Genomic DNA, 10,000 nt, shown 5'->3' with positions numbered 1-10,000 from the left:
GGTGAGGGTGTGGGTGCTGGTGTGGGTGTGGGTGGGGGTGAGGGTGGGGGTGTGGGTGGGGGTGCGGGGGGTGGGCGCCGCCCGTGTCACTCTCGCGCCTGTTGATCTTCTGGGACACCTTGACGAGGTGCTGCGCCTTGTGCTGCAGGTACTTGTGCATGCTGTGCCGCATGGACGCCACCGCGGCGGGCGAGGGCGTGGCGGGGGACCGCTGGAACCCCACTGGGTCCGGCATAGCGCGCACCGTCAGCCGCCCGCACTCCTCATCTCCGCCCTGCTGCTGCTGCTGCGGTGTCTGTGGCGCCTGCCCCGCCTGCTGCTGCTGTTGCTGTGGGGGCGGCGTGCGCGGCGCCTCGCCCTCGCCCTCGCCCTCGCTGCTGGCGCCGCCGCCCGCCTCGCCGGCGTCCACCACGCCTAGCTCCACGCCATCCTCCCTCAGGCCGGGCCGCAGCGCGCCCTCCAGGGGCAGCGCGCCCAGGTGCACGTGCGCGCCGGCACGCGTGCCCTCCAGTCCCGCCCTGAGGCTGTCCAGGCCGGCGCGGTGCACCACCTCCACGCAGCGCAGCGCCTCGCTGCCCACCACACACCGCCCGCCCTCCACGCACCGCAGGTTCTCCACGCCCGCCCGCTGCCCCTCCACGCCCACACCCATTCGGTGGCCCTCCAGGCACCGTAAGTTCTCCACGCCTACCCTGTGAGTCTCCACGCCCACTCTGTGTGTCTCCACGCCCACGCGATGCACTTCCGCGGCAGTTCTGTGTGCCTCCACGCCCACCCTGTGTCCCTCCACACCCGCACGGTGTCCCTCCACACACACTCGATGGCTGTCCACGCCCACGCCCACACGGTGTTCCACGCCCACGCGGTGTTCCACGCCCACCCTGTGTGCTTCCACGCCCACTCTGTGTGAGTCCACGCCCACCCTGAGGCCGTCGCCACGGTGTGGGTCAGCACAGCGCACGTTGTCGCTCCGGTGCAGCTCCCCGCCCCCCCGCTGCCCCTCGCCGCCCCGCAGCACCTCCAGGCCAGGCCGCAACCCCTCCAGCGGCGGCCGCAGGGCCTCCATGGCGGGGCGGTGGGCGTCCAAGGCGCCGCGCAGGCCGCCGCGCAGATTGTCCACCACCCGCAGGTTGTCGACGCCGCGCAGCCCCTCCAGGGCGGGCCGGTGGGCCTCCAGCAGACCGCGGTGCGCCTCGCCGCCGCCGCCGCCACTGCTACCCCCACCCCTCAGCGGCAGGGGCTCCAGCGCGGCGCGCAGGGTTTCGGGTAGGGGCGCGGGTCGTGGTGCGGCTGCTGTGGCGGCAGCGGCAGCTGCGGGGAAGTTCTGCAGTCGGAGGCGCTGGCCGTCGTCCACCTCCACCACAAAGACGCGGTCGTGGTGGTGGTGGTGGTGGTGGTAGGGGTGGGCGCCCCCCTCGTCTCTGAAGCCGATGCCTGAGTCTGAGTTGGAGGAGTTGGAGGAGGTGTTGGAGTGGTGTGGGGACAGCTGCGCCTCCACGTCCACCAGCCCCGGCGCCCCGCCCTCCAGCGGCCCCGCCCTGCCCCGGTACAAGCCCAGGATGGCGTGCAGGATGGGGTCGGCGCTCTCAGGGAACTCCTGGCAATGGGCGGCGTCGGGGCGCGGCGTGCACTCCAGACGGAAGTTCTTGGCGCGGCGGGCGTGGTCTGCGTGCAGCACCATGCGTGGGTCCACCATGAACACGTGGCACGACGAGGACGTGCTGCCCACGCCGCTGCCGCCGCTGCCGTCGCCGCCACCACCGTCGTGGGAGCCGTCGCTGAGGTCGTCGCCCGCCGCGCCGTGCACCGTCACCAGCCCGAAGAACTTCTTGTCGTCCGCGTACACGCCGCAGAAGGTGATGCGGTCCGCGGGGTACTGGGCCAGCGTGAGGCCGTGCGGGCTGGTGAGCACCACCCGCTCTGCGCACACCGACATCAGCACCAGCGTGTGCACCTTCTTCTCGATGCGCAGCCGCCGCACGCAGCTCCTGATGGCCGCCAGCCGCGACCCGCCCGCTGGCTCCTTGGGCATCTCGATGGTACCCAGGTACCCCACCACCGCGCGGTATAGCGCCGCGCCGCCACCCGCGCCGCCCACGCCACCCGCCCCGGGGCCCGCACACACCCCGCCGCCCACGCCGGGACCGGGCGGCGCCAGCGAAGGGCACAGCAGCTGCTGCAGCTCCTGCTCCGTCAAGCCGCTGTACGCCTCCAGGGCCGGCCCGCCGCCCACCTCCACCCATTGTGGCTGTGGCTGCGGTGCCGGCGAGTGCTGCCGCGGCGCCTGGGGCTGCGGCGGTGCCTGTGGCGCTTGAAGGGGCGGGGGCTGGGGTGTCTGGGGTGGCAGGGGGCGTCCCGCCTCGCCGCCGTGCTGCCTCAGCTTGGCCTTGGGAGACTTGTCCTTCTTCTTGGCTAGGTGGCGCGGCCGCAGTGGCGCGGTCTGTGGCTGGGGCGGCGCCTGCGGCTGGGGCGGCGCCTGGGGCGGGGGTGCCACGGGCTGGGGGGGCGGTGCCTGGGGCTGGGGTTCCTTGAGGGGGCGCGGTGTGCGTGCGGCCTGGCGTGCCTCAGCCATGACGAGATGGATCTGGTCAGGGCGAAGGCGTGTGGGTGAGGTGGAGGGCGCGGCAGGAGGGGGTGCGGGGTCAGACTTGGGCGTGGGTGTGAGGGGCGCCTTGGGGGGCCATGCGTCGCGGTCCAGCAGGGCGGCCTCGCCAAGGTGAAGGGCGGCGTGCTCGCTGAAGATGGCGCCGCTCTGCAGGTCGCGCACCACCTTCTCTGCGCGGGTCTGCTGGCTCTTGTGGCGCAGTCTGTTGGGGTACTTGGGCTTGGGGCGGCTCACCGTCACGAACTCGTCGTCGGAGGAGTCAGAGTAGTAGTTCTCGGCGATCTGCAGCTTGAGCAGCTTGGAGGCGCCGATCAGCCGCGCCACGTCATCGTGCGCCGCCTTGCTCACGTTCTGGCCGTTCACCGCGATGAGGTAGTCCCCGGGGCGCAGGCCGGCCCGCTCCCCCGGTGACCCCGGCACGATGCAGGACAGCATGCACGGCCCCTGCCCGCTGATGGTGAAGCCGAACCCCTTCCGCCCCTTGGTGATCTCCACCGTGCGCACGCCATACGAGGGGCGCTTCTTGCGGCGGCGGTTGTTGTTGTTGTGGTGGTGGCTGCTGTGGTGGTGGCTGTTGGTGGTGTTGTTCGTGGTGGTGCTGGTGGTGGTGGTGTTGTTGTGGGCGTTGTTGTTGTTATTGTTATTGTTGTTGTTGTTGTGCATGGTGGTGGTGGTGGTGGTGGTGCTACCGCCCTCTTCACACCTGTGGGAACACAAGAATACCTGCTCAAATTACTGCTGCTGCTACTACTACTACTACTACTACTACTACTACTACTACTACTTCATTAATGTGATGTCCTACAGGGCCTGTGTGTGTGTACTTGAGGAGTATGGGAAGTGGTGTCCAGTGTCCACCTTCCACCCCTTAGCGGCCCAGGCAGTGTTGTTTGTAGTGGTGGGCATATCAGGGCCCTCCACCCCCCACGCATAAATAAACAAATCAACAAATAAATAAATAAATAAATAACACAATTTTACCTTAATTTCAAACTAATTATCTTTTCATTTATTATTTATTCTTTTTTTTAAAGTTTGAATTAACCTAATCTAATTTTTTTACCTTAAACAAACCTTACCTAAAACTTTTCTCCTTTTTACCTTAAATTAACCTAAAGTTTTTTATTTTTACCTTAAACTAACCCTAAATTTTTCTTTATTTAATTTCTTTTTACCTTAAACAAACCTAACTTTTCAATTTTTACCTTAAACAAACCTTACCTAAAATTTTTCTCCTTTTTACCTTAAATTAACCTAAAGTTTTCAATTTTTACCTTAAACTAACATTAAATTTTTCTTTTATTTTTTTTTTAACCTTAAACAAACCCAACTTTTCATTTTCTTACCTTAAACAAACCTTACCTAAAAATTTTCCCCTTTTTTACCTTAAATTAACCTAAAGTTTTCTATTTTTTACCTTAAACGAACCCAACTTTTCATTTTCTTACCTTAAACTAACCTTACCTAAAATTTTTCCCCTTTTTACCTTAAATTAACCTAAAGTTTTTCAATTTTTACCTTAAACTAACCTTAAATTTTTCTTTTATTTATTTTTTACCTTAAACAAACCTAACTTCAATTTTTTACCTTAAACTAACCTTACCTAAAATTTTTCCCCTCTTTTACCTTAAATTAACCTAAAGTTTTCCATTTTTACCTTAAACTAACCTTACCTAAATTCTTTCTTTTTACCTTAAATTAACCTAAAGTTTTCAATTTTTACCTTAAACTAACCTTAAATATTTCTGTATTTAATATTTTTACCTTAAACAAACCTAACTTTTCATTTTCTTACCTTAAACTAACCTTACCTAAATTTTTTCCCTTTTTACCTTAAATTAACCTAAAGTTTTCAATTTTTACCTTAAAATAACCTTAAATTTTTCTTTTATGTATTTTTTACCTTAAACGAACCTAACTTTTCATTTTCTTACCTTAAATTAACCTTACCTAAAATTTTTCTCCTTTTTACCTTAAATTAACCTAAAGTTTTCTATTTTTTACCTTAAACTAACCTTAAATTTTTCTGTATTTAATTTTTTTTACCTTAAACAAACCTAACTTCAATTTTTTACCTTAAACTTACCTAAATACTTTCATTTTCACTATTTTTTTCTCATTTTCTTTTTTTTTCCTATAAACAACCCTAACTTTCCCTTCCTAACTTTAAACTAACCTAACCTAACCTTCCTAACTTAATCTCTCTCTCTCTCTCTCTCTCTCTCTCTCTCTCTCTCTCTCTCTCTCTTTTATACTAACAATATTTTTTTATTTTGCCTTAAATGATCCTAACTTTTCCCTTCCTAACCTTAAACCATCCTAACTTGTCCATTTTTACCTTAAACAGCACTAACGTTTTCCTAACTTAACCAAACTTTTTCTTCTTTTAAACGATCCTAACTCTTTCCTTCCTAACTCTATAACCTAACCTAACCTAACCTTCCTAACTTAACCTAACCTTCTCTTCCTTTTCTTTCCCTAAAATGATCCTAACTTTTCCCTTCCTAACCTTAAACAACCCTAACTTGTCCATTTTTACCTTAAACATCCCTAACTTTTCCCTTCCTAACCTTAAATTACCCTAACTTGTCCATATTTACCTTAAACAACCCTAACTTTTCCCTTCCTAACCTTAAATTACCCTAACTTGTCCATATTTACCTTAAACAACCCTAACTTTTCCCTTCCTAACCTTAAATTACCCTAACTTGTTCATTTTTACCTTAAACATCCCTAACTTTTCCCTTCCTAACCTTAAATTACCCTAACTTGTCCATATTTACCTTAAACAACCCTAACTTTTCCCTTCCTAACCTTAAATTACCCTAACTTGTTCATTTTTACCTTAAACATCCTTAACTTTTCCCTTCCTAACCTTAAATTACCCTAACTTTTTCATTTTTACCTTAAACAACCCTAACTTTTCCTTCCTAACCTTAAATTACCCTAACTTTCCCATTTTTACCTTAAACAACCCTAACTTTTCCCTTCCTAACCTTAAATTACCCTAACTTTCCCATTTTTACCTTAAACAACCTTAACTTTTCCCTTCCTAACCTTAAATTACCCTAACTTTTTCATTTTTACCTTAAACATCCCTAACTTTTCCCTTCCTAACCTTAAATTACCCTAACTTGTCCATATTTACCTTAAACATCCCTAACTTTTCCCTTCCTAACCTTAAATTACCCTAACTTTTTCATTTTTACCTTAAACATCCCTAACTTTTCCCTTCCTAACCTTAAATTACCCTAACTTGTCCATATTTACCTTAAACATCCCTAACTTTTCCCTTCCTAACCTTAAAATACCCTAACTTGTCCATTTTTACCTTAAACATCCCTAACTTTTCCCTTCCTAACCTTAAATTACCCTAACTTGTCCATTTTTACCTTAAACAACCCTAACTTTATCATATTAACTGTCCCATCCTTCCCCGGTTCTCTTCCCTTCCCTTCCCTTCCCTCTCCCGCCCTCCTGTCTCCTCCAGTCCCTTTCCCGTCCCATCCTGATAATTTTTACCTTAAACTAATGTAATTTTTCCGTTTTCTAACCTTAAACTACAAATCTTTATATTTTTTCCTTAAACTAATTTCTTCTTTCCATTTTTCCAGCTTAACCAAACTTTTTCTTTCATTTTTAAGTGAAACGAATCTTTTAACAAACTAGAAATGTCGCCAATCTATCGCCAGAACCTTAAAAACACCCTTTTAAAACACCCTTTAAAACACCCTTTAAAACAGCCTTTAAAATAGCCTTAAAAACAGCCTTTAAAACAGCCTTTAAAACACTTAAAAACATCCTTTAAACACCCTTTAAAAACAACTTTTAAAACACCCTTAAAAACACCCTTTAAAACACCCTTAAAAACAACCTTTAAACACCTTTAAAAACAACCTTTAAACAACCTTAAAAACACCCTTTTAACACCCTTTAAAAAACCCTTAAAAACACCTTTTAAAACACTCTTAAACACACCCTTTAAAAACACCTTTAAAACACCCTTTAAACACCCTTAAAAACACCTTTAAAAACACCCTTTAAAACCCCCTTAAAAACCCCCTTTAAAACACCCTTTAAAAACACCCTTTAAAAACAACCTTTAAAAACACCTTTAAAAAACACCCTTTAAAAACCCCCTTTAAGAAACACCCTTTAAAAACACCCTTTAAAACAACCTTTAAAACACCCTATAAAAACACCCTTTAAAAACACCCTATAAAAACACTCTTTAAAAAACATCCTTTAAAAACACCCTTTTAAAACACCTATTAAAACACCCTTAAAAACACGAATATATTTAACTGGAGTCTTTCCCCTTCACTACGACAATTTTCCGAGGCCACAGACAAATGGCCGAGGAGCGACTGAGACAAATACAGTTTTTCCGAGACCACCATAAGGTTAGAATACGCTAAATTGAACAAAATAAATAAATAAATAAATAAATAAACAAGTTCCGTTAGTTTGAGTTCTAATTTTTCTCATACGAACGAAGAAAAATAATTTACGACGTACATTTTCCATTTTGGTTTGATAATTTATTTTGACGGCAATGTGTATGTAGTGGCGCCCTCCCCCCCGCCACACAGGGACTCATAACTCACACTAATAATTAAATCAGGTTAGGTTAGGTTAGGTTAAAATTTTCTCTCTCTCTCTCTCTCTCTCCGATGAAATTAACAAGGAGAAAAATTAGCAAAAGTGGCAACGGATATGGTTTTCAATCCCACACGACTGCTGGATCCAATTTAACGTAATCTAACTCTCTATTTTCATGCTTTAATCATGCTATCTTCATGTCCACCTAACTGCTCTACTGATCTTCACCACTATTCTGTCCACCTCCCTGATGCAAGAGTTAACCAGTACTCTCAATCCTTCACCACTATTCTGTCCACCTCCCTGATGCAAGAGTTAACCAGTACTCTCAATCCTTCACCACTATTCTGTCCACCTCCCTGATGCAAGAGTTAACCAGTACTCTCAATCCTTCACCACTACTGCATGCAAGTTAACCAGTACTCTCAATCCTTCACCACTATTCTGTCCACCTCCCTGATGCAAGAGTTAACCAGTACTCTCAATCCTTCACCACTATTCTGTCCACCTCCCTGATGCAAGAGTTAACCAGTACTCTCAATCCTTCACCACTATTCTGTCCACCTCCCTGATGCAAGAGTTAACCAGTACTCTCAATCCTTCACCACTATTCTGTCCACCTCCCTGATGCAAGAGTTAACCAGTACTCTCAATCCTTCACCACTATTCTGTCCACCTCCCTGATGCAAGAGTTAACCAGTACTCTCAATCCTTCACCACTATTCTGTCCACCTCCCTGATGCAAGAGTTAACCAGTACTCTCAATCCTTCACCACTATTCTGTCCACCTCCCTGATGCAAGAGTTAACCAGTACTCTCAATCCTTCACCACTATTCTGTCCACCTCCCTGATGCAAGAGTTAACCAGTACTCTCAATCCTTCACCACTATTCTGTCCACCTCCCTGATGCAAGAGTTAACCAGTACTCTCAATCCTTCACCACTATTCTGTCCACCTCCCTGATGCAAGAGTTAACCAGTACTCTCAATCCTTCACCACTATTCTGTCCACCTCCCTGATGCAAGAGTTAACCAGTACTCTCAATCCTTCACCACTATTCTGTCCACCTCCCTGATGCAAGAGTTAACCAGTACTCTCAATCCTTCACCACTATTCTGTCCACCTCCCTGATGCAAGAGTTAACCAGTACTCTCAATCCTTCACCACTATTCTGTCCACCTCCCTGATGCAAGAGTTAACCAGTACTCTCAATCCTTCACCACTATTCTGTCCACCTCCCTGATGCAAGAGTTAACCAGTACTCTCAATCCTTCACCACTATTCTGTCCACCTCCCTGATGCAAGAGTTAACCAGTACTCTCAATCCTTCACCACTATTCTGTCCACCTCCCTGATGCAAGAGTTAACCAGTACTCTCAATCCTTCACCACTATTCTGTCCACCTCCCTGATGCAAGAGTTAACCAGTACTCTCAATCCTTCACCACTATTCTGTCCACCTCCCTGATGCAAGAGTTAACCAGTACTCTCAATCCTTCACCACTATTCTGTCCACCTCCCTGATGCAAGAGTTAACCAGTACTCTCAATCCTTCACCACTATTGAAACTCCCTGCCTGCTTCTGTGTGTCCACCTTCCTACCACTTCACAGCATTTAAAGAAGTATTTGAGACATTTCCTTCATAATCTTGGCCTGAACCTCTTCATCTATAGACAATCAGAACTCAAATAGGTCACGTCACTTAGTCCTCTCCTATTTCGTAAAAAAAACAACCCTTTTCTTAACTTAACCTAACTAAAACTCTCCTTCTAGACGCAATTTGAGAGAGTGAACGGACCAAACACGGAAATTGGAAAGCCAGATGGTACACAGCGGCCCTGGACCAGGTACGCACCACGGAACACAAGGCGATTGTCAGTGGTGATGTGGTGTACCTTCTCCCTCCGCCCTCCATCCACACCTCTCCCCCCCCAAACATGCTTATATGGGAGTTATTGGGACCTGTTAACTGTACCGTCCCACCACCACCACCACCACCACCTTATCCACTACTACTACTACTACTATTACTACTATTACCACAACACCCCCAACAGCCCCTCACAGCCCCCACAGAAACTCCAGGCCAGCCCACAGCCCCTCACAGAAACTCCAGGCCACCCCACAGCCCCTCACAGCCCCCACAGAAACACAGCCCCCCACAGCCCCTCACAGAAACTCCAGACCACCTCACAGCCCCTCACAGAAATTCCAGGCCAGCCTACAGCCCCACAGCCCCCACTCAGGCCAGCCCTCACAGAAACTCCAGGCCACCCCACAGCCCCTCACAGAAACTCCAGACCACCCCACAGCCCCTCACAGAAACTCCAGGCCAGCCTACAGCCCCTAACAGCCCCCACAGAAACTCCAGGCCAGCCCACAGCCCCTCACAGCCCCAAACTCAGCCACAGCCCCCACAGAAACTCCAGATTAACCCTCAAAGCCCCCACAGTAACCCAGGCCACCCCAATTAGCCCCGTCACAGCCCCCCCACTGTCTTAGATGAGAGAGAGAGAGAGAGAGAGAGAGAGAGATGCTTAGTTAACGCTGCATTCATCTCTCCCCCTCCCTCCCCCACCCTCTCTCTCTCTCTCTCTGTAAACAAATCAAATATTTCTACCCATAATTTCTCCCCCTGCTCTCCCACGCGCACGCACACACGCACACTCACACGCACACACACACGCACGCACACCCACACGCACACACGCACGCCAAAACAACAACAACAACAACAAATAAGCGAAAAAATAACACCAAAACTTAAAATCAGTAACCAACCTCAAAAATCT

At 49.3% G+C, this 10,000-nt stretch overlaps 2 protein-coding genes across 2 annotated transcripts in view; one reads left to right on the top strand and one right to left on the bottom strand.

Moving 5' to 3' along the window:
• Window positions 1–10,000, bottom strand: part of LOC123509128 (regulator of G-protein signaling loco-like) — a 45,732-nt gene that overhangs the window by 35,508 nt on the left and 224 nt on the right. The window contains 2 exon segments of the mRNA XM_045263273.1: window positions 1–3,308; window positions 9,990–10,000. The exon segment at window positions 1–3,308 is cut by the window's left edge and continues 129 nt beyond it; the exon segment at window positions 9,990–10,000 is cut by the window's right edge and continues 224 nt beyond it. Of these exon segments, the coding sequence (XP_045119208.1) occupies window positions 1–3,268 (3,268 nt within the window). The 5' untranslated portion in view covers window positions 3,269–3,308; window positions 9,990–10,000.
• Window positions 9,031–9,682, top strand: LOC123509235 (protein TRACHEARY ELEMENT DIFFERENTIATION-RELATED 7A-like). Its single transcript, XM_045263433.1, has 2 exons — window positions 9,031–9,055; window positions 9,285–9,682. The coding sequence occupies exons 1-2, from the start codon at window positions 9,031–9,033 to the stop codon at window positions 9,680–9,682; spliced, it is 423 nt and encodes a 140-aa protein (XP_045119368.1).

This window comes from Portunus trituberculatus, chromosome 26 (assembly GCF_017591435.1).
Source record: "Portunus trituberculatus isolate SZX2019 chromosome 26, ASM1759143v1, whole genome shotgun sequence".
Classification (NCBI taxonomy): domain Eukaryota; kingdom Metazoa; phylum Arthropoda; class Malacostraca; order Decapoda; family Portunidae; genus Portunus; species Portunus trituberculatus.
Note: the sequence above shows the minus strand (reverse complement) of the source record. Positions and strands in the feature narration are given on the sequence as shown.